General features: G+C 45.8%; 1 protein-coding gene across 1 annotated transcript; it reads left to right on the top strand.

Moving 5' to 3' along the window:
* The first annotated feature begins 514 nt into the window (after positions 1 to 514).
* On the top strand, positions 515 to 10,172 carry AURKB (aurora kinase B). Its single transcript, XM_087712117.1, is given in 8 exon segments — positions 515 to 658; positions 2,187 to 2,250; positions 2,785 to 2,982; positions 3,784 to 3,922; positions 6,375 to 6,523; positions 6,641 to 6,815; positions 9,659 to 9,677; positions 9,680 to 10,172. Coding segments are annotated over 8 exon segments (1,092 nt in total). The 5' UTR covers positions 515 to 630; the 3' UTR covers positions 10,000 to 10,172.
* The last annotated feature ends 13,297 nt before the right edge of the window (positions 10,173 to 23,469 follow it).

Genomic DNA, 23,469 nt, shown 5'->3' with positions numbered 1-23,469 from the left:
GGGCTGGTCCTTGGGACGAAAGAGCCACCACTGCTAGCGAAGCCTCACCCTAACTCTGGGGATAAAAGGCAGGGGGCAGAGATGAATAGATGTGGCAGAGGAGAGGAGAACAGTGGAAATCTATGGGCTGGTCCTCGGGACGGAAGAGCCACCACTGCTAGCGAAGCCTCACCCTAGCTCTGGCGATAAAAGGCAGGGAACCGAGATGAATAGATGTGGCAGACCACTATTCATCTCCCGGCCGGACGGCCTTGTTAGCCTGCCGTGAGAGAGAAACTTTTTGCCGGTGCTTCCAGCGCCCCTAATTATTTGGGGAGCTGGGTGAGAATACCAGAAGTACTTTGTAGGGTTACAAAGGGTTCGCATGTGTCCTTTTCTGCTTTCCGAGAGAAATGTCTTTTCCCTCTGTCCCTTTTTCCTGGAGCCGTCATGGTAAACCATTCAATGCCCAGCAAAAAAACAAAAACTGATTTATCGCTGTGCGGTCTCTTTTTCCCCCCGCAGTACCGTTCCAGCAGCCAAGCAGGCGGTAGTCAACGCCTCCCGTACAGGAATACCGCCACGCCATCCACGACTCCTTCTGGCTCAATTCTGGCGCAGAGAGCGCTCACCAACAGCGCCAAACACACCATGAAAGCGGCCTGCGTCCAGCATCCAGGTAAGATCTCCCTTGAGTGTGCGTCCGTCCGTCTGTCCGTCCGTCCAGAGACTGGGAGGAGTCTTAGTCTCACCTTTGCAGGTGTTTTGACCCTGTCTTCCTTAAAGGTCCCTGCAAAACCTCTTTTGTTTACACGACTGTGAATTCCTTTCATTCACGGTTAGCAAACAATTTTCCAAGGAATGTTTATCCACACGAACCTTATCTCACTTGGAGAGCTGCCAGATAACTAGTTTCTACACACAGGGCAAGGCAATACTTGGCAGGACTGTGAATTCCTTTCATTCACAGTCCGCAAGGCTTGGCGAACAGTCTTTCCGAGGAATATTTATCCACACGAACCTTATCTCGCTTGGAGAGCTGCCAGATAACTAGTTTTCACACACAGGAGAAGGCAACACTTAGCATGACTGTGAATTCCTTTCATTCACAGTCCGCAAGGTTTGGCGAACAGTCTTTCAGAAGAATATTTATCCACACGAACCTTATCTTGCTTGGCGAGCTGCCAAATAACTAGTTTCCACACACAGGGACAGGCAACACTTGGCAGGACTGTGAATTCCTTTCATTCACAGTCCGCAAGGCTTGGCAAACAGTCTTTCTGAGGAATATTTATCCACATGAACCTTATCTCGCTTGGAGAGCTACCAGATAACTAGTTTCCACACACAGGGCAAGGCAACACTTGGCAGGACTGTGGATTCCTTTCATTCACAGTCCGCAAGGCTTGGCGAACAGTCTTTCAGAGGAATATTTATCCACACGAACCTTATCTCGCTTGGAGAGTTGCCAGATAACTAGTTTCTACACACAGGGCAAGGCAATACTTGGCAGGACTGTGGATTCCTTTCATTCACAGTCCGCAAGGCTTGGCGAACAGTCTTTCAAAAGAATGTTTATCCACACGAACCTTATCTCGCTTGGAAAGCTGCCAGATAACTAGTTTCTACACACAGGGACAGGCAATACTTGGCAGGACTGCGAATTCCTTTCATTCACAGTCAGAAAGGCTTGGCGAACAGTCTTTCTGAGGAATATTTATTCACACGAACCTTATCTCGCTTGGCGAGCTGCCAGATAACTAGTTTCCACACACAGGGCAAGGCAACACTTAGCACGACTGTGAATTCCTTTCATTCACAGTCCGCAAGGCTTTGTGAACAGTCTTTCCAAGGAATATTTATCCACACGAACCTTATCTCGCTTGGCGAGCTGCCAGATAACTAGTTTCCACACACAGGGCAAGGCAACACTTGGCACGACTGTGAATTCCTTTCATTCACAGTCAGCAAGGTTTGGCGAACAGTCTTTCTGAGGAATATTTATCCACACGAACCTTATCTCGCTTGGCGAGCTGCCAGATAACTAGTTTCCACACACAGGGCAAGGTTAGTTAAGGCATCAAGTGAATCTGATTTTTCCAATTGACTTTGTTAGAAGGTCACGAAACCTGACTTTTGGACACAGTGACAGTGAACGACAAGTATGTCAAGGACTCTACATCTGGTTTTGCTTTCCGGCTCTCTAGGTATCGCAGGGAGGGTGCCCCTCGAACCCACTTCCGTCACACCAGCCATGCAGGATTGCCCAGAGTGAGTATTTTTTCCCCAGACAAAGTAGAGTCTGCTGCGAACTCTGCCTTGGCGACAGGAAGGGCATCTGGCCAGTAAATGCTCAGCTTCATTTAGTTGCTCTGACTCCACCCTGCAGGCATTTGTATTTTTATATATATTTATTTATTTATTGGGGGACGCAGCAGCTAAGACCCTGAGCTTGTCGATCAGAAAGTTCGGCGGTTCGAATCCCTAGTGCTGTGTAACGGAGTGAGCTCCCGTTACTTGTCCCAGCTTCTGCCAACCTAGCAGTTCGAAAGCACGTAAAAAATGCAAGTAGAAAAATAGGAACCACCTTTGGTGGGAAGGGAGCAGCGTTCCGTGCGCCTTTGGCGTTGAGTCATGCCGGCCACATGACCACGGAGACGTCTTCGGACAGCGCTGGCTCTTCGGCTTCGAAAGGGAGACGAGCAGCGCCCCCTAGAGTCTCGGGAATGACTAGGGGAACCTTTATCTTTTTAGTTATTTATTTCTCTGCCTTGATTCTCTTCTGCCCCACATTGCCTGTGTCAGGCCGCGTCGGATCTTCACCATCGACGATTTTGAGATCGGGAGGCCACTGGGCAAAGGGAAATTCGGCAACGTGTACCTGGCCCGGGAGAAGAACTCCAGGTTCATTGTGGCGCTCAAGGTGCTCTTCAAATCCCAGATGGAGAAGGAGGGAGTGGAGCACCAGCTGCGGAGGGAGATCGAGATCCAATGTCATCTCAGGTACGGCCTGAACCCCAGCTTATGGTCCACACCTGGGCTGGCTTCGAGTCAGGGTTGGGAGCAGGCTGAGCCTTTTGCGGCTTCTCGGTCCTCGGCTTACAACCAAGCTTAGTGACCTTATCATTCCCACGACACCAAAACATGGCGGCCTTTAAATTCACTTACCTATTTATCTTCATATACAAATCTATATAGGGGTAGTCCCTCGACTTACAACAGTTTATTTAGCCATCATCATTCTCTTTTAACGACCCTATAATCCCTTGCGGGGTGGATTCTGGGCAAACTGAATGGAGCGGAGTGTTTCCTGGCCGGATGCCTTTCGCTGTCGTCAGTGTGGAGTTTTGTTCGGCAGATACATCCTTATTGTGCTCAGAGAGAGAGAAATATCTGCCTCTACCTCGGATTGAACTCTCCGCCTCCTGATTGTGAGGCGAGAGCTCCGCCTCTAGGCCACCGCACCACTCTTATCACGGTTCATTTAGTGGCCGTTTGAAGCGACCACAGCACGGAAAAATGTGACTTGCGGCGGACGATTTTCCACCCATACGGCCGTTGCAGCGTCCCTAATCGAAAGACGGGGGCGCTTGGCAAACGGCTCGTCTTTATGATGATCGCACGTTATGGTCGTAACTTGAGGACTACCTGCGTAGCCTCCCCACGTGCTCAAAGGGAGGTTACACTGCTTGAGATTGCAGGGTTCTTACAGAATAAAATCGGGGTGGGGGAGCAAAGCTGGAGACAATGTTTTTTTTTTTATTACGGGGGGTTATCATTCAACGTGTCTCCTCCCTTTCGCAGCCACCCCAACATTCTGCGCCTCTACAACTATTTCCACGACAAGAAGCGAGTGTATCTGATCCTGGAATACGCCCCTCGCGGGGAGCTTTTCAAGGAGCTGCAGAAGTACCAGCGCTTCGACGAGCAGAGAACGGCTACGGTCAGCCCCGCTGTTGAGGACTGGCAACTTGTCCTCGGATGGGAAAAAGTGGGCGGTTTTAGGTCTCCTCTTTCGGTCCAACGGAGGGCAACGGGCCTCTCTTTTAATAATTTAAGAGAGAATCTTTGTAGCTGAAGATCGGACTGGGGTGTCCTGAGCTTGGTGGATTACTTGGAGACGTCTCAAGACCCAACTAGGAATGGAATCAGTGTTAGGAGGGAGTAGGAGTTGGCGGGGAGGAGAACTGTGGCGTCCTTGGGGGGGTGCTCTCTGAGCTTGGTGGGTTTTCTTGGAGACGTTTCATGACCCCAATAGGTAACATCATCCTTGTTGGGGAGGGTGGGGTTTGCTCCCTGTTTATATATATTGTATACTACTTTCTCCTGGCCCTTGTTGGTGGGAATGTTCTTGGTGGTGCCTTTAATTAGACATTGGTTAATTTCACAACACGTGGATAGACCATAGTTTCGACTTGGGGAGGGAGGGGTGCACACTTAGGCCAAGCCCAGCCCCAAAATCTGGAGACCATTCCTGGAAAATTGTAGACAACTTCCGGTTCTCGGACAAATCGGCCATCGACAGGCCCAGAGAGATGAACAACGTTTACCTACCGTGTAAAACAGACAATGGAAAAGCCAGCTATCCACACTCAGATAAGCAGAGATTAACACTGGACCAACAATCAAGGGAACAATTCCCCAATTGGGGAGGGATCAACTCAAGGCAAACACACTCGCACGAAATAACAGCCTAATCAAGGCAACACCAAGAACATTCCGGTAAAGAGACTCCCTTCTAGCACTGATGATGTTACATACTCAGCTCATGAAACGTCTGCAAGGAAACCAAGTTCAGAGAGCACGAAAGACCCCAGAGTTGTTGTTGTTCTTCTTCCTCCTCCTCTTCTTTCTCTTCTTCCTCTTCCTCCTCCTCTTCTTCCTCTCCTCCTCCTCCTCTTCTTCTGCTCTTCTACTCCTTCTCCCGCTGTCCTCTTCCTCTTCTTCTTCCTCTTCTTCTTCATCTTCCTCCTCTTCTTCTTTTTCTTCTTTTTCTCATCTTCTTCTCTTCACATGTCCCCTTTCCCTTCTAGCAGTGATGATGTTACCTAGTGGGGTCATGAAATACCTGTAAGGAAACCACCAAGCTCAGAGAGCACCCAGAACCCCACAGTCCTCCTCCTCCTCCCTATCCCCCTCCTCTTTTTCTCATCTTCTTTTCTTCTCCTTCTCCTCTCCACATGTCCCCCTTCTTTCTAGCACTGATAATGTTCTCTAGTTGGGTCACAAAATGTCTGTAAGGAAACCACCAAGCTCAGAGAGCACCAAGAACTCTACAGTCCTTTTCTCCTCCTCTCCTCCTTTTATTTTCTTCTCCTTCTCCCCCTGTCCTCCTCTTCTTCCTCTTCCTCTTCTTCCTCTACTCCTTCTCTTCTTCTGCTCTCCTCCTCCCCCTGTCCTCCTCCTCTATTTCTTCCTCCTCTTCTGCTCTTCTTGTCCTCTTTTTCCCCCTGTCCTCTTCCTCTTCTTCCTCTCCTCCTCCTCTTGTTCTGCTCTTCTCCTCCTCCTTCTCCCCTTGTCCTCTTCCTCTCCTCCTCCTCTTCTCCTTCTCTCCTCCTCCTTCTCTTATTTTCTTCTCCTTCACCTCCTCCTCCTCTTCTTCCTCTTCTTCCTCTCTTTCTCTTCTTCTGCTCTCCTTCTCCCCCTGTCCTCCTCTTCTTCCTCTCCTCCTCTTCTGCTCTTCTCCTCCTCCCCCCCCTGTCGTCCTCTTCCTCCCCTTCTCCTTTTCTTCTCCTCCTCCTCTTCTTTTCTCCTCCTCCTCTCCACATGTCCCCCCTCCCTCCTAGCACTGATGATATTTCCTAGCTGGGCCACGAAACGCCTGCAAGGAAAACCACCCAGCTCAGAGAGCACCCAAAAGACCCACAACAATTTCCCATTGGGGAGGCGGGTTTGGGCAAGCCTCTCCCCTTCCTTCCTTCCTTCCTTCCTTCCTTCCTTCCTTCCTTCCTTCCTTCCTTCCTTCCTTCCTTCCTTCCTTCCTTCCTTCCTTCCTTCCTTCCTCCTTCCTTCCTTCCTTCCTCCCCTCCTTCCTTCCTTCCCCTTCCTCCCCTCCTAAATTCCTTCCTTCCTCCCCTCCTTCCTTCCTTCCCCTTCCTCCCCTCCTTCCTTCCTTCCTCCCTCCCTCCCTTCCTCCTTCCTTCCTCCCCTCCTTCCTTCCTTCCTCCCTTCCTTCCTTCCTTCCTTCCTTTCCTCCTTCCTTCCTTCCCCTTCCTCCCTCCTTCTTTCCTTCCTCCTTCCTTCCTCCCTCCCTCCTTCCTTCCTTCCTTCCTTCCTTCCTTCCTTCCTTCTTTCCTGCACCAAAAGGGCATTTGGGAGCGATTTGGGCCTCTCGTAGAGGGTGGCCTTACCAACAACCCCCCCTTCTCTTCCTCCTTTGTCGCCACTCTCTGCAGTTCATGGAAGAGCTGGCCGACGCCCTCCTCTACTGTCACAACAAGAAGGTCATCCATCGGGACATCAAGCCCGAAAATCTGCTGATGGGGCTGAAAGGGGAGCTGAAGATTGCCGACTTCGGCTGGTCGGTGCACGCCCCCTCGCTCAGGTGGGTCGGTCTGCCCCCATCTCCCCTCCACCGACCGGGTGGGTGAGAGGTTTGGGGCGCGGAAGGCTTCCTCGGGCGTCCTTTTCCCGGGGTCCCCATCTTCCTCTGCTCCGCCAGGAGGAAGACCATGTGCGGCACGCTGGACTACCTGCCCCCCGAGATGATCGAGGGCAAAGCCCACAACGAGAAAGTGGATCTCTGGTGCATCGGGATCCTGTGCTACGAGTTCCTGGTGGGGAATCCGCCCTTTGAGAGCGAGTGCCACTCGGAGACCTATCGGCGGATCGTGTCGGTGAGCGGGGCGTCCGGGGGTGGTTGGGGGGCGTCCTTGTCTTGGATGAAGGGATTTCCTGAGTCATCCAGGCCAAGGTTGTGCCAACGAGGCCCCTGGACTTTCTGGTTTTTTCCTAAGAAGAGGTTTCGCTTCTCATCCGAGAAGCTTCTTCAGAGCAGAGGAGATCAGTTCCTCAGAACTGAAGAAGCTTCTCGGATGAGAGGTGAAACCTCTTCAGAAAAAAAAAATCCAGAAAGTCCAGTTGGCTTTTGGAGGAAAAAAAATATATTTGGGACAACTGTGACCTGGATGATGGAGAACCTCCATAAACATCTTTTTAACAACTTGGATTCCTTCCTTCCTCCCCCCCTCCCTTCCTCCCCTCTCCTCCTTCCTTCCTCCCCTCCTTCCTTCCTTCCTCCCCTCCTTCCTCCCTTCCCCTTCCTCCCCTCCTTCCTTCCTCCCTCCCTCCCTTCCTCCTTCCTTCCTTCCTCCCCTCTTTCCTTCCTTCCTTCCTTCCTCCCCTCCTTCCTTCCTCCCCTCCTTCCTCCCTTCCTTCCTCCCTCCCTTCCTTCCTCCCTCCCTCCTTCCTTCCTTCCTCCCTCCCTCCTTCCTTCCTTCCTTCCTCCCCTCCTTCCTTCCTTCCTCCCTTCCCTCCTCCTTCCTTCCTCCCTCCCTTCCTCCTTCCTTCCTTCCTTCCTTCCTCCCCTCCTTCCTTCCTTCCCTTCCTTCCTTCCTTTCCTCCTTCCTTCCTCCCTTCCTTCCTCCCTCCCTTCCTCCTTCCTTCCTCCCTCCCTTCTTCCTTCCTCCCTCCCTCCTTCCTTCCTTCCTCCCCTCCTTCCTTCCTTCCTCCCTTCCCTCCTCCCTTCCTTCCTCCCTCCCTCCCTTCCTCCTTCCTTCCTTCCTTCCTCCCCTCCTTCCTTCCTTCCTTCCTTTCCTCCTTCCTTCCTCCCTTCCTTCCTCCCTCCCTTCTTCCTTCCTTCCTCCCCTCCTTCCTTCCTTCCCCTTCCTTCCTTCCTTCCTTCCCTTCCTTCCTTCCTTTCCTCCTTCCTTCCTTCCCCTTCCTTCCTTCCTTCCTCCCCTCCTTCTTTCCTTCCTCCCTCCCCCCCTCCCTCCCTTCCTTCCTTCCTTCCTAAAATTGATCCAATTTGATGTCCCGAAAGTGCTTTTTTTCTTTCTTTCAAGAGGACACTGGGCTTTCTGGTTATATTTTTTTGAAGGTGTTTCGCTTCTCCTCCAAGGAGATTCTTCGGTTCTGACCGGATGGTGGGGGAATGGAAGGGTTTGTACTCCTTGCAGACAGCTGGATATTTGCAGGCTTTTAGAGCGCGTGGGGGTGGTGGTGGGGGTCAAATTCAATAACATTGAGGGACGGATCAGGGTTGTGTTTGATCTCGAGGGGGGGGGAGGCAGGGGGCGTGGCCAGCTCTTTGCCACTCGTGGGGGGGGGGCAAGTGCTAAGGCAGGACTTCCATAAGATCCTCCTCCCTCTCATTTTGACTTTCCTTTCTTCTTCCTCTTCCTTTCCTTCCTTCTTCCTTCCCTTTGCTTTCTTCTGCCTTTCCTTTCCTCTTCCTTTGCTTTCTTTGCTTTCTTCTGCCTTTCCTTTCCTCTTCCTTTGCTTTGCCTTCTTTCCTTTCCTTTCTTCTTCCTTTGTTTTGCTTTTCTTTACTTTCTTTTTCCTTTCCTTTTTTCCTTTCCCTCCTCTTTCCTTTCCTTTCTTCTTCCTTTGCTTTGCCTTCTTTCCTTTCATTTCCTTTCTTTTCCTTTCCTTTCTTCTTCCTTTGTTTTGCTTTTCTTTACTTCTTCCTTTCCTTTTTTCCTTTCCTCCTCCTTTCCTTTCCTTTCTTCTTCCTTTGCTCTGCCTTCTTTCCTTTCTTTTCCTTTCCTTTCTTCTTCCTTTGTTTTGCTTTTCTTTACTTTCGTCTTCCTTTCCTTTTTTCCTTTCCTCCTCCTTTCCTTTCTTCTTCCTTTCCTCTTCCTTTGCTTTGTCTTCTTCTTTCCTTTCTTTTCTTCTTCCTTTCCTTTCCTCTTCCTTTGCTCTGCCTTCTTTCCTTTCATTTCCTTTTCTTTCTTTTCCTTTCTTCTTCCTATGTTTTGCTTTTCTTTGCTTTCTTCTTCCTTTCCTCTTCTTTTGCTTTGCCTTCTTCTTTCCTTTCTTCTTCCTTTCCTCTTCCTTTGCTCTGCCTTCTTTCCTTTCATTTCCTTTCCTTTCTTCTTCCTTTTCTTTTCTTTTCTTTCTTCTTCCTTTCATTTCCTTTCCATTCCATCCCATTCTCCTTCCCTCTTCATTCTCCTTTCTTCCTTCCTCTCTTCCCATCTTCGCCTTTCCTCTTTCCCTTTCTCCTTTCCTGTCCCTTCATGGATGCCCACATGCAAAAGGGGAATATATTTCTTGTTTGGTTTTGCCAGCCCTCTGCCAGCTAAAATGGAGCCCCCACCCCCAGCTGCATTTTTGCTGGCAGGCCGCCGAAAACGCCCCCCTCCTGAGCTCTGTTTTTGCTGGCAGAGGGACCGTGGGCTGGTCCTTCGCCGTTTCCAGGCTGGCCCCGTGGACCTTGAGTTTCACACCCCTGTTTTAGAGGGTCGTTGAGGCCCCTTGGAGTTTTGGTGGGGGATGAAATGCCTGCGAGAGTGAAGGGAGGCAGGGCGGAAAACATCCTGCAGAAAGCTCAGCTCCTTTCAGCCGTCCCAAGAAGGCCCCCACACCAATTTGCACCACTCCGGGACACAGACATTGGAGACACAATTTGGAGTGACAGGAGCTGCAGCAGAGCGAGGAAAGAGCACATGCGGTCACTTCTCTGTGTCTTCCTGGCCCGATTGGGTTCTCACCTTGCCTCCGTTTCCTTTCCTAACAGGTCGATCTCCGGTTTCCTCCCTTGTGACCGAAGGCGCGCGGGATTTGATTGTGAAGCTGCTGCGTCACAACCCATCCGAGCGTCTCCCGCTACAAGCCGTGATGGAGCATCCGTGGGTGAAAGCCCACTCCAAGCGGGTGCTACCCCGGTTTTCAACTCAGTGTCCCCAAATTAACTCTGCCGGGCGGGGGGACTTGGATACCCAGCCGTACGACGCCTCCAATGGATGCAGCCTGCTTAAGGGGGTTTGGGGGGGTGGAGGGCATGCGTTATCGCAGGGTTTGGGGAAGGGCCGTCTTTTTTGGATCTTTGCACCCCAAGATTCGTACTTGAAGAGTTGATCCAGACACGGATCTCGTTTCGGAGAGCTTGGGAAATAATGTGCATCTTCCCCTGGACATCGGGCAGCTGTTTCTGGACATAGGAATCCTATTTTGATCTTTTGACCTTGGCTGATCCTTCTTCGTCTTCAAGCTTCTTTCAAACCTTGATCCTTGTCATCGTCGCTGTTTTTTTTAAAGGTATAAGCAACTATTTCCCAAAAACGGTATGCCCGATCTTTGTGTATATATATTTCCTAGGGCACTGTTGTAATTTTAATAAAAAAACATTTCCCTTAAGCTTGTTTTTCTCCGAATCTCTTCTTTCTGGAAGTTGCGGGGGACATTCGAAGAACCAGTGAAAATGGAAATTGCATGGCTTGGCCTGGCCGTTTCGATTAACCATGGAAAGGGATAAAAGAAGAAATCGCATCTGTAGATTTACAGCCGTTGGTTTAGACCCGGTTCGAAGTTACAACAGTAAAGTACAGTCGTCTTTGATTTACAATCTTCCATTGAAGGAGGGAGGGAAGCAAGGAGGGAAGGAAGGAGATAAGGAGGGAAGGAAGAGGGAATGTAGGAGAGAAGGAAGGGGGAAAGGAAGGAGAGAAGGAGAAAAGAAAGGAGGGAAGGAGGGAGGGAGGGAAGGAAGGGGAGTAGGGAAAGGAGAGAAGGAAGGAGGGAAGGAAGGAGAGAAGGGAAAGGAGAGAAGAAAGGAGGGGAGGAAGGAGAGAAGAAAGGAGGGAATGTAGGAGAGAAGGAAGGAGGAAAGGAAGGGGGGAAAGGAAGGAGAGAAGAAGGAGGGAAGGGGAAGGAGGGAAAAAAGGAGAGAAGAAAGGAGGGAAGGAAGGAGAGAAGAAAGGAGGGAATGTAGGAGAGAAGGAAGGGGGAAGGAAGGACAGAAAGGAAGGGGGAAGGAAGGAGAGAAGGAGAAAAGAAAGGATGGAAGGAAGGGGAGGGAGAGAAGGAAGGGGAGTAGGAGAGAAGAAACGAGGGAAGGAAAGAGGGAGGGAGGGAAGAAGAAGTAGGACCGTTGTAAGATAAGATGGATCTATGGGAGGGTAAGAAAGCAATCTTCAAGTATATTGTCAACAGTAGGAAAAATTGTTATAAATACATATTATTAATAACAGTTATGAGATCATATAAGTGTGAATGTATATATGAAATTGATAAAATTAAAATAATTAATTAAAAAAAAATCTTCCATTGAGTGACTGTTGGGAGTTAGAACTGGAAAAATGGCTTTACGACCATTTTGACACACGTCGCAGCACTGACGGGAACAAAATTGGGTGCTTGGGGCTGAACTCATATTTACGACGGTCACAATGTCCCAGGGTTGTGTCATCCCCTTTTGTGACGTGACAAGCCAAGTCAAGATTCGTTTTTTTAAGAGCCACCTTACTAGCAACCGCAGTGATTCACTTAACAACAGTGGCAAGGACGGTCGTAAAGCTCATTGAATAGGTTTGTCTTGCTTAGCAACAAAGATCGGGCTCAATTGTGCTGTACTTCGAGGACTATGATAACTACTTGGATCCTGGGTAAGGTGCTTTTAGTAGAGATGGTTCCCTTTTGAGCTAGGTGTGCTGGTTGCAGTTTGTATGTAACGTAAGTGTGAGGACTGGTTGTAAGTCACTCCGCTCCTCCCACCGAAATCTTTTCAAGCCTATAAAATTGGAAACCCTATTTCTGGGATTGCATAGTTCTATGCTTGATTCTAAGTAATGGTTGTTTATTCAATAAACCCGGTTTCAGGCCTGCAATTATATTCCTTTTAGAATTTTTCTCTTATTTCATTATGCTGTTTCATTAGTATAGTTGATGGGAGGTTGGCATAGAAAGGAGTAGGATTGTGGAATGTGTTTGTTGTCATTCTTTACTAGAAGCCAAGGTCGTCTTTTGTCTCCGCACTTTTACACCTGACCGGAAGCAGCTGGGTGTGGATGCCAGCGTGGCAGGAGAAGAATCGGACCATGTGATGGATTGTGGGTGTGGAGACAAGATCATGACCTTTTAACTGGGTGGGTTTCTGGGTTCCACCACAAAACCGCGTTCAACTAAACCGCGCTCGAAACCACGTAGCTGACGTCATCAACAGGGCGACAACAGCGCGGAGACAGAAGCACGCTGTAAACGCTAAACCTAAAATTAAAACCTAAACCTAACCCCCCTAAACCTAATCCTAAACCTAACCCTAAACCTTAACCTAACCCTAAACCTAACCCTTAACCTAACCCTAAACCTAATCCTAACCCTAACCCTAAACCTAACCCTAACCCTTAACCTAACCCTAAACCTAACCCTAAACCTTAACCTAACCCTAAAACCTAACCCTTAACCTAACCCTAAACCTAATCCTAACCCTAAACCTAACCCTAACCCTAACCCTAACCCTAACCCTTACCTTAAGTTGAATCGGCTTGCTTTCAAAGCGCTATTTAAAGCGCCCTTCTTTCTCCGCGCTCACTGTTGTCGCCCTGTTGATGACGTCAGCGACGCGGCTTAATCGGGCGCTGGCTTAGTCGAGCGCGGTTTTGTCGTGCCACGGGGTTTCTGATGTCATTTCCAGAATTGGGATTAACCCAGATGTGCTAAAATGTCTTGATTTATTAAATTGGAACTTTAAGGATCGTTTTGCCTTGGACTCTGATTTAATTCTACATGATACTTGGAACGCTGACACCCGGTTTCCTAGGGGCACAGATCGGAAACCGACCAGGTTGGCATGTGCCAGGCTAAAATGTGTTGGTTGCGTTATGTGGAAATACAGCTAACATCTTTGGACTTTTGGCAACCTGTGCTGTCGACTCCATCAAGCCTGCTGGGGATGATGGGATGTTTAGTTGAATTTCAGTTGGGATTAAACCCCCAACTGCTTGGTCTCCCAAAAACCAAGATAGCTGATTTGTGCCAAGCCAGTTTATTCCAGTCAGGTGGGTCGAAATGCCCCAATTTGGAGGCTTCGAGGTTAGGACTTCAAGAGTGATGCAGTGGCTTAGAGGTGGAGCTCTCCCCTTACAATCGGGGTTGTGAGTTCAAACCTAGGTAGAGGCAGATATTTCTCTCTCTGGGCATAATGAGGATTTATCTGCTGAGCAAAACTCTGCATTGGCGACAGGGAAGGGCATCCGGCCAGTAAACACTCTGCTTGCTCCATTCAGTTGCCCAGACTTCACCCCCGCAAGACATTATGGGGTCATTAAAAGATGATGGTGATGACGACTAAATGAATTGTTACAAGTCTCGGGACTCCTGGTATATAGATTTATATGTGAAGATAAATAGGTAAGTGAAATCCGCATTCTCAATATTGAGAATTTATCCGCTGAATATAACTCTGCATTGGCGACAGGAAAGGCAGCCGGCGAGTAAACAGCTCCATTCAGTTGCTCAGACTCCACCCCACAAGGGATTACGGTGTCATTAAATGACCTATCTATCTATCATATATCTCTATCTATTATATCTATCTATCTATGTATTATTTCTCTCTCTATATATATCTACATCTATCTATCTACATCTGTCTGTCTATCTAAATATTCTATTATCTATCTGTCTGTCTATCTATCTATCTATCTATCTATCTATCTATCTATCTATCTATCTATCATACCTATCTATCTATCTCTATATTTATCTATCTTAATCTATATCTATCTATTATTTATATCATTTATCTCTATCTCTAATTTATCTATATCTATCTCTTTATATCTATTATTTATCATCTATCTATTATTTATCTCTAATATATCTATCATCTATCTATATATCTATATATCTATCTTATATCTATATTTATACCTATTATTTATATCTCTAATATATCTATGTATCTATATATCTAATATATCTATCTATATCTTAATCTATATCTATCTATTATCTAATATATCTATCTATATCTATCTTAATCTATATCTATTATATTTATCTCTATCTCTAATCTATCTATATATCTATCTTTATATCTATTATTTATCTATCTATCATCTATCATTTATCTCTAATATATCTATCTATCTTTATATCTATTATTTATCATCTATCTATTATTGATCTCTAATATATCTATCATCTATCTATATATCTATCTTAATCTATATCTATTTATATCTATTATTTATATCTCTAATATATGTATCTATATATCTAATATATCTATATCTTAATCTATATCTATCTATTATCTAATATATCTATCTCTCTATATCTATCTTAATCTATATCTATCTATTATTTATCTCTATCTCTAAATCTATCTTTATCTATATCTATTATATATCATCTATCGTTTATCTCTAATATATCTATCTCTATATCTTAATCTATATTATTTATATGTATTATTTATCTCTTATCTATCTATCTATCTATCTATCTATCTATCTATCTATCTATCTATCTATCTATCTATCTATCTATCTATCTATCTATCTATCTATCTATCTATCTATCTATCTATCTATCTATCTATCTATCTATCTATATCTCCAGACTCCACCCCACAAGGGAGTATGGACTCAATGAACTGTTGTTGCAAGGCAAGGGACCACCCATATGTAGATTCATATATGAAGATAAATAGATACGCGAATTCCGCGTTCTCAATATTACTGAGAACAGAGCTGCCCAAACAAAACTCCATATTGGCAACAGGAAGGGCATCGGCCAGTAAAAACCCTCACCTCCATTCAGTTGCCTAGGCTCCACCCCCACAAGGGATGGTGGTGGTGGTGGGTCATTTAAAAATAGGACGAAAATTAGGACGCTCTATTTGAATGTTTTGTTTTCACTTGGTCGTGTTTTGAGTCGATTTTTATTGAAATGTTATTGGGGGGGGGGTGTTGTTTTTTTTTCTCCTCATGGAGCTCTAGGTGAAAAAAGAGCCTGACCAAGATGGCGGACTCCTTCTCTCTCCCTCCTCCTCCTCTTCTCCTCCCCCCTCCCCTCTCCGAAATGCCCGGATGTGACAGCTCGGCCGCCATTTTGCTGCCTCTGCCCGAGCGAGCAGCTTCATTCGGGGAGCGCGAGCCTCGCAGCCGCCGCCGCCGCCGCCACTGACCGCCCGCCCGCCCGCCACAGCCAGCGTCCTCCGCGATGTAAGTAGCCGCTTCGATGCAAAGCGGGCACCGGCGTGCAATGCTCCTTTTCTTGCATCAAAGCAGGTGCACGCGAGAAAGGAGGGGTTTTCTCCTCACTTCTCTCTCTCTCTCGCCGCCCACGCCTCGGATGCCGCCCCGCAGTAACAAGGGTGGGCTGGGGGGGTGTCTCTTGTTGTTTTTATTTTTTTGACCTGGGTGGGGAAGGGTCTTTGCAAGGAGACGGAGGTCGTGCACGGTCCCCCGGCTTGCATTGGATTTTGGTGCATCGGCAAGCGGCTCTTCTCCCCCCCCCTCCCACGCATATTTTTCATTTTTTTGGGGGGGGGAGGGTGCAAATGAGGAGGGGGGCTTCCGAAGGATAAACCACATCACGCCTTTTTAAAATATATTTTGCTGCAATGGGTGCTTCTTTCTGGATCTCTTGTGTCGCCCCCCACCCCCCTGATTTAAAAAAGGGTGGAGTTCAGATCTAGGGTGGCGGGGCTGCCCCCTCCCCAAAGAAAACAAAAAAGGGGGGAGACTTGGTTTAAAGGTGTCTTCCCCCCCCCCAAGGGCACGTACCTTGCCTCCCCCAATGAATGAAACTGTTGGACCCCTTTAAAAAAAGGCCCCTTTTTAAACCGCCCCCCCCCAAATCTCCAAATATTGGGGGGGGGAGACGACCCTTTCCAACGCCCCCCACCCGCCTGGGGTGCAAAAAAGGGGGAAAAAGCTGCCGGCAATATTGCATTTTTCAAACCTCCCCTCCCTCTTCTTATTTATTCCTTGCCTAGGAATAAATGAGGTCATCTTTGCACGCTCGCTTTGCCTTTTGCAAACGTGCAAAAAAAGAAGAAGAAAAAAAGGCGGAGGGGGGGTGTTAGAAAGTGGGGGCTGCCTTTTTTAATTTGCAATTTTAAGATTTGTTTTAAAGGCGCCCCCCCCTTTTTTGATCTAGGGTGGAGATGCACACACATGTGTCATATGCATGTGTGTGCATTGAATGTATGTATGCATGTATGTGTGCATCCTCTGGCTCTCCTATGTGCAAATTAACGTCCTGAGACCCCCCCCTTTAAAAAAAAGGGTGGAGAAGGATCCAAAACAGAAGGAAAGAAGAAGGAAAAAAAAAGCATTTTTGGAAGGGTGTCCAAATCCCCCGCCCTATTTTGCATACAGGTGGAGGGTGGGCGTGTTATTTAAAAATAAAAATAAATGTTTTACAAAAATGCCTCTTTCCCCACACCTGGGAATTGCAAAAAGGGTGAAAAAACGGGGAGGGTTTGCAATAAAAAAAACACCCTTTGGCATGCTGTCAGGAAGGAACAAAAGGATTGAAAGGAAAGGATGGGGCACCAAGAGGTGATTTTTTTTGGAGGGGGGGAGCTGATGCCTCTTTAAGAAGGATGCATCCTCTCTTCTTCTCCCTCCCCCCCCTTTTGGAGTATTTTTAGATTTTTGCAAGCGGGGCAGATGGAGGATGCTAAAAATATCAACCCCCCCCCTTTTCCCCCCCCTCCTGGCGGTGACACTGCTACAGTTTTCCTTTGTGGTTGGTGTGGATTTTTATTTTATTTTATTTTTGTCCTGGATTTGGGGTGGTGGGGGAGGAAGAGGGGGAGAGCCACCCTGGTTTGGCTTCTCGATCCCCCCCCAACTTGGGTGGGTGGGGGAGAAACTCCCAGTGGGCTCCCGGAAGGTTGCAAAATAAATAAGAATATAATGGGATTTTGCAAAGGGGGTGAAGATGCATTGGTGGTAACGTTTGCGGAGTGGAATATGGGTAGAGGGGTGGTGCAGATAAAATAATTTGGGGGGGGTGTTTTGCCCCTGTCTCGAATGCAGAAGGTGATTTGATGCCGCTGGGAACGACGAGGTTTTAGGCACCAAATTGGCTATTGGAAGGGAGATGGGAGAGCAGAGAAAATATATTTTATGAGTTTTTTCAACCTTGGCTATTTTAAGAGAGGTGGACTTCAACTCCCAGAATTCCCCAGCCAGATGACTGGGGAATTCTGGGAGTTGGTGTCTCCCCCCCCCCCCCCTTTCTTCAAACGACACCGATTGAACATTGCATGCAGAATAAATAGGATGTCTGAAGATGCTCCTGGGATCGTGCAGAGTGCCGCCGGGTGTTATTCTGCGAGGTCTGGTTGGAAAAAAAAAACATTTTTAAAAAGAGCCACGGGTCTCGTGGGAAATATATACGAAATGGCTATTTCCGCGATTGCAATCCGGTGGAAACGGTTGGCATATTTTGCAAACCCCAAAGAAAAACGAAGGAAATTAAGGAAGAAATTAAGGAAATTAAGCTGCTTTTGACCGTTAGAATATAACACACACACACACAAAAGCATCAGTGATTTATTAACAATCAGTGATTTATTATCCAGTGGGGTTTAAGGGCCTCGATCTCTTAAATGTTTTGTGATAAACCGTTTTTTTATTATTATTATTATTTTCTAACAAGGGATTGAATGGAAAGATTGCCTTATAAACACCTCCCAGTCTTCAGCAGGTGCTGAATCACCAGCTGCGAAAAAAACAAATAAATAAAAAAATAAACCAGAACTATTCAGTTGGTGATCTTCTTGCAGTTGTCTCCTTCCAAGCCCACTTTGATTTATTTTAATTTATTAAATGGATCGGCCGTCCATCCCGCCATCAAGAAAGAATCTTCCATGCCCTAATTTTCATTTATTTTGTTTCGGAGAGGAGGTGTTTTTCTTTCCTTCTTGTAACAATCTCAATTCTTCCCCTTGTTAAAAAAAAAAGTGGTTTTATTAAGAGGAAAAAAACCCTAATTCAAGGTTTTTTTGGGAGGGGTTTCCCCTTTCCTTGTGATCCATATTTTCATCCTTTTAAAGAAGGAAAGGAAAGGAAAGGAAAGAAGGAAGGGAGAGAGAGAGAGAGAGAGAGAGAGAGAGAGAGAGAGAGAGAGAGAGAGAGAGAAAGAGAAAGAAAGAAAGAAAGAAAGAAAGAAAGAAGATAGATAGATGATAGATAGATAGATAGATAGATAGATGATAGATAGATGATAGATAGATAGATGATAGATAGATAGATAGATAGATGATAGAGAGAGAGAGATGTAGATAGATAGATAGATAGATAGATAGATAGATAGATAGATAGATAGATAGATAGATAGATAGATAGATACCACCTCCCTTGCATGGCAGGGCTTTGATTTGAGACAGCTGTCAATCATCCATAAAAAGACAGTGAAATCCTTTAGCGATCCTGCAATTTAAAAAAAAAGGAAGTTGAGGTTAGAAATCTTGGTTTCTAATTTTAAAAAAAACAACCACCACAAAACCTTCCTTTCCTTCCTTCCTCTCCTGCAAAATGTAATTATACACGAAAGCCACAATAATGTGATTATTATTTTTTTTTTTAAAAAATGACTATTATTATTCCTTGGTCGGTGGGATTCGAACTCGCGACTCCCGTGGGTGGATCTGCCTGGAATCCGGGCCGACAGCCAGATCTGCAGAGGGGAAGGAAGGTGGATTGTGTGATGGACGGACAAAGCCTCTTGTTGACAGAAGTGCTAAGCCGGTTGAGCTGCGGCCTGGTTCTTCTTGTTGATTGTTTGCTGCCTTTCTTAAGACACACAAAGACTGGCATTCTTTTGTGGGTTGTGTGTGTGTGTCACACTCACAAGGCTTGGGGAGCGAAGCCTTCTAGAATAAGGGTCAAATAACACCTCAATCTGTGCAAATTGAAGACGGAACTTCAACTCCCAGAATTCCCCCGGGCCTGTACAACCGAGGGGGATTCTGGGAGTTGAAGTTCCAACCGTCTTTGAAACTCACCGAGGTTCAGAAACTTTGCAAAAGCATAAATAAAATCGCTCCTAAATTCTAGTCTGATTTGCTCAAATTAATCAAATTAAAATAATCAAATTAAGGCTCATCCGCTCGCCTTGGATGAATTTTAAGTCATTCTCTCTCTCCTTGGTCTCCTTTCCCTTTTTCTGTTGATTCCTCTCTAGGAATAATCAATCCGGATTTTGATTGATTGATTTTGTGTGCTGTCTTGGATATTTGTGTGTTCCTTTCTTGGCAATTGTGTTCATCGTTCGGTTTGAGATTGGAGCTGTGCCTGTTTTGTCTCCATACAATAAGTCGGTATCTGGATTTACATTTATAGAATGTATATTTATGTATATAAATCTACATTTGTGTTGCATTTGTGCTGATAAATAAATAAATAAAGGGAGGCTAGTATAGATCTATTTCAAGCTATTTAGCTCTCATCAGCTAGCCAGACCCTTACTGGGATTTGAACCTGTAAATATACATTGATATAATGAAATATATATATTATTTCTATGGGAAATATTTTTTGGGTACCCGTGCCTGCTTTGGAAATATTTATGAATGAATATTTTACTATCCTGAATTAAGGGATTACAGAAGGATAAAAAGGATGTTTCCTTTATTATTTTTACGAATAACTCAAGGCAGCAAAAAAAAACTGAATATTTTCCCGGCAAACGGATGGCTTTGTTCTCATCAAATGTGGATTTTAAAATTGTATTTAATGTGGGTTTTAACGTGTTTGCTTCCTGTTTGGGGGTTAGGTGGCTGGAATGCTTATTTACTGTACGCCGTTCGAACTCCTGGCAAGCAGGAGATAAATAGATTTATATGTTAATATATATATATTTAGCCCTCGCATCCTCAATAAAATCAGGAGTGGCTGTAAATAGACAGATCTGGAATGTAAAATGGGAGAATTCTGGCTCGGCTTTTGCAACTTCGATTTTCAAACGTTGAGCTCGCGATCCATATAAAAACATAGATTTATTTGATAGCGATTTAATATAATAGTTACTTCTGGGGATTTTACTCCACTGGCTGGGAAAACGAGCCAGTGTATTTGACAACGTAATCTCCCAAAGTTCTCTTTCCTGCTCAAGTTACTAGTCCTCACTGCCCAAACCGAGGAGGAGGATTGAACGGAAGCTTCCAAAGCTCTCCTCTTTTCTGCCCAAGTTACTAGTCCTCACCGCCCAAACTGAGGATGATTGAACGGAAGCTTCCAAAGTTCTCCTCTTTGCTGCCAAGTTACTAGTCCTCACCGCCCAAACTGAGGATGATTGAACGAAGCATCCAAAGTTCTCCTCTTTTCTGCCCAAGTTACTAGTCCTCACTGCCCAAACTGAGGATGATTGAATGAAGCATCCGAAGTTCTCCTCTTTTCTGCCCAAGTTACTAGTCCTCACCGCCCAAACTGAGAATGATTGAACGGAAGCGTCCGAAATTCTCCTCTTTTCTGCCCAAGTTACTAGTCCAAACCGAGGAGGATGGTTCAACTCTGCACCTGAAACACTAGGTGCATTGATTTCAACCATCCTCATCTGATTGGAGACGGTGAGGACTAGTAACTTGGGGCCGGAAATGAGGAGAGCTTTGGAAGCCACCAGGGCTGCATTGTTAAAATTCTCCGCCATTCTTTGGGTAGCATCTGGAAGGGGTTTGGCAAGATCGTGTGGCTCGTCCACGGGGCGATGGCGTGCGCGGGTCTCGGGATCGAATCGGCCCGTGATGTCATAGTGGTGACCTCGTGCGCCAATCCGAGCCTCCTTAGTCATCCTTTCAATGGATGCATTGAAATCGTCGCCTGTTCTCAGAAGTCGTGACTGAGTCATCGCTTGTTCATTGCAGCAGGTTGACTGCAAATTCAAGTGTGTGTTTGTGTTTTGTGTGTGTGTGTGTGTATAGAAGGCAGATCATGCCCTTTTTTTAGTAGATTATCAGGGGAAATGGATTCCCGACAAAGGCGGGTTGCCGTTGAAATCTTTATTCTGACCGAGAGCATGAAGAAAATTCCTTGTCCCGACAAATAAAGACCCTTTTAATTCACTGACTGTGAATTCTGCTCTTTCCCATCCAGTAAAGTCTTTCAAGGGAGGATTTATAGTCACAGACCTCATCTGCCTTGGAGAGCGGCCAGGCCGAGATCGGCAAAACCTGGCATGGAGTCTCGGAGAGTCCCGAATCAATGAAGCAAACTCCTGCAAGCTCCACTCCCTTGTTGCTCCTCTTTTACTTTCTCTGGGAGGGCCATTCACCGTCCACCTGTCGCCTTACTCCCAAGTCGACCCCTGTTCTTTAGCTCTTCCCTTCGTCTGGCCACTCTGCGCATGCGCACACTGGGAACAGGCTCCAGCTGTTCTTCTGCCTCACGGATGTCTGACTCCGAAGGCAGCTGGTAACTGTCGGGGCGGCCCCCTCTCTGCCTCCGAGCAGAGCCCTCGTCCGAGCCTTCCTCAGACTCCAGGACTGGCCCATCTTCCTCCCCAACCTCCCCACTCTCCGAAATCTGCTACCCGGCTCCACTGGTGGGCCACAACCATCTTTATTTGTGGCTCCACTGGTGGGCCACAACCATCTTTATTTGTGGCTCCACTGGTGGGCCACAACCATCTTTATTTGTGGCTCCACTGGTGGGCCACAACCATCTTTATTTGTGGCTCCACTGGTGGGCTACAACCATCTTTATTTGTGGCTCCACTGGTGGGCCACAACCATCTTTATTTGTGGCTCCACTGGTGGGCCACAACCATCTTTATTTGTGGCCTGGTTCGGTTCCTGGTTCCGTTTTTAGGTTTTTTCTTGGGGGGGGGGGGGAAGAAATTGGCAACTTCCAGAGTGGCAAGGATGGTTTACGCGTAGTCCTCGAGTTACGGCCACCCTCGAGCCCAACAATTTCTAGATATTGGTTAAAGTGAGCTCTGCTCCGTTTTACGACCACTGTTGTAAGCGAATCGCTTGCGGTTGTTAAGTTAGCACGGTCGTCAAGCGAATCGGGGCTTCCCCATACATAGACTTTGCCGCGGGTCGGAAGGTCGTAAACGGGGATCATGTGACCCAGGGACCTTGCAAAGCGTCATAAATCTGAGTTGGTTGCCAAGCGTCTAAATTTGGATCCTGTGATGCTGCAGAGGTTGTAAACGTGAAAAACGGCTGTAAGTTTCTTTTGGGGGGGGTGCCGTCGTAACTTTGAACGGTCACTAAATGGATTGTTGTAAGTCGAGGACTGCCTGTGCTTCATGTCCCCGTCTTTATTTCATTGTTATGTTATGTGATTTCATTTTTATATTCCTTTTCAATTATATTTTTATAATTTCATTTTCATTTGATTTCGTTTCTGTTTCTTATTTTGCTTGATTTCTATCTATCTATCTATATCTGTCTATCATCTATATCATCTATGTATCTATCCATCCATTTATCTGTGTCATCTCTATCCATTTATCATCTGTGTCCTATGTATGTATGTATGAATGTATGTATGTATGTATCTATCTATCTATCTATCTATCTATCTTATCTATCTATCTATCTACTGTATTATCCATCTATCATCCATCCATCCATCTATCATCTATCTATCATTTATCTATCTTTGTATTTATCCATCCATTATCATCTGTGTCATCTCTTATCCATCTATCCATTTATCATCAGTGTCCTATCTAATCTATCTATCATCTATCTATCTACTGTATCATCTATCTACTATATCATCCATCTATCATCCATCCATCCATCCATCCATCCATCCATCCATCCATCCATCTATCTATCTATCTATCTATCTATCATCTATCATTTATCTATCATCTTTGTATTTATCCATCCATTATCATCTGTGTCATCTCTTATCCATCTATCCATTTATCATCTGTGTCCTATCTAATCTATCTATCATCTATCATCTATCTATCTACTGTATCATCTATCTGTCTACTGTATCATCTATCTACTATATCATCCATCCATCCATCCATCCATCCATCCATCCATCCATCCATCCATCCATCCATCCATCCATCTATCTATCATTTATCTATCATCTTTGTATTTATCCATCCATTATCATCTGTGTCATCTCTTATCCATCTATCCATTTATCATCAGTGTCCTATCTAATCTATCTATCATCTATCTATCTACTGTATCATCTATCTATCTACTCTATCATCTATCTACTATATCATCCATCTATCATCCATCCATCCACCATCCATCCATCCATCCATCCATCCATCCATCCATCTATCTATCTATCTATCTATCTATCTATCTATCATTTATCATTTATCTATCATCTTTGTATTTATCCATCCATTATCATCTGTGTCATCTCTTATCCATCTATCCATTTATCATCTGTGTCCTATCTATCTATCTTATCTATCTATCTATCTATCTATCTATCTATCTATCTATCTATCATCTATCTATCTATCTATCTATCTATCTATCTATCTATCTATCTATCTATCATCTATATCATCTGTCTGTCTGTCTGTCTGTCTATCTATCTATCTATCTATCATCTATCTATCTATCTATCTATCTATCTATCTATCTATCTATCT

The sequence above is a fragment of the Thamnophis sirtalis genome, unplaced genomic scaffold (assembly GCF_051295495.1).
Source record: "Thamnophis sirtalis isolate CommonGarterSnake01/CBP01778 unplaced genomic scaffold, rThaSir2_p1.2 scaffold_4, whole genome shotgun sequence".
NCBI classification, from domain to species: domain Eukaryota; kingdom Metazoa; phylum Chordata; class Lepidosauria; order Squamata; family Natricidae; genus Thamnophis; species Thamnophis sirtalis.
Note: the sequence above shows the minus strand (reverse complement) of the source record. Positions and strands in the feature narration are given on the sequence as shown.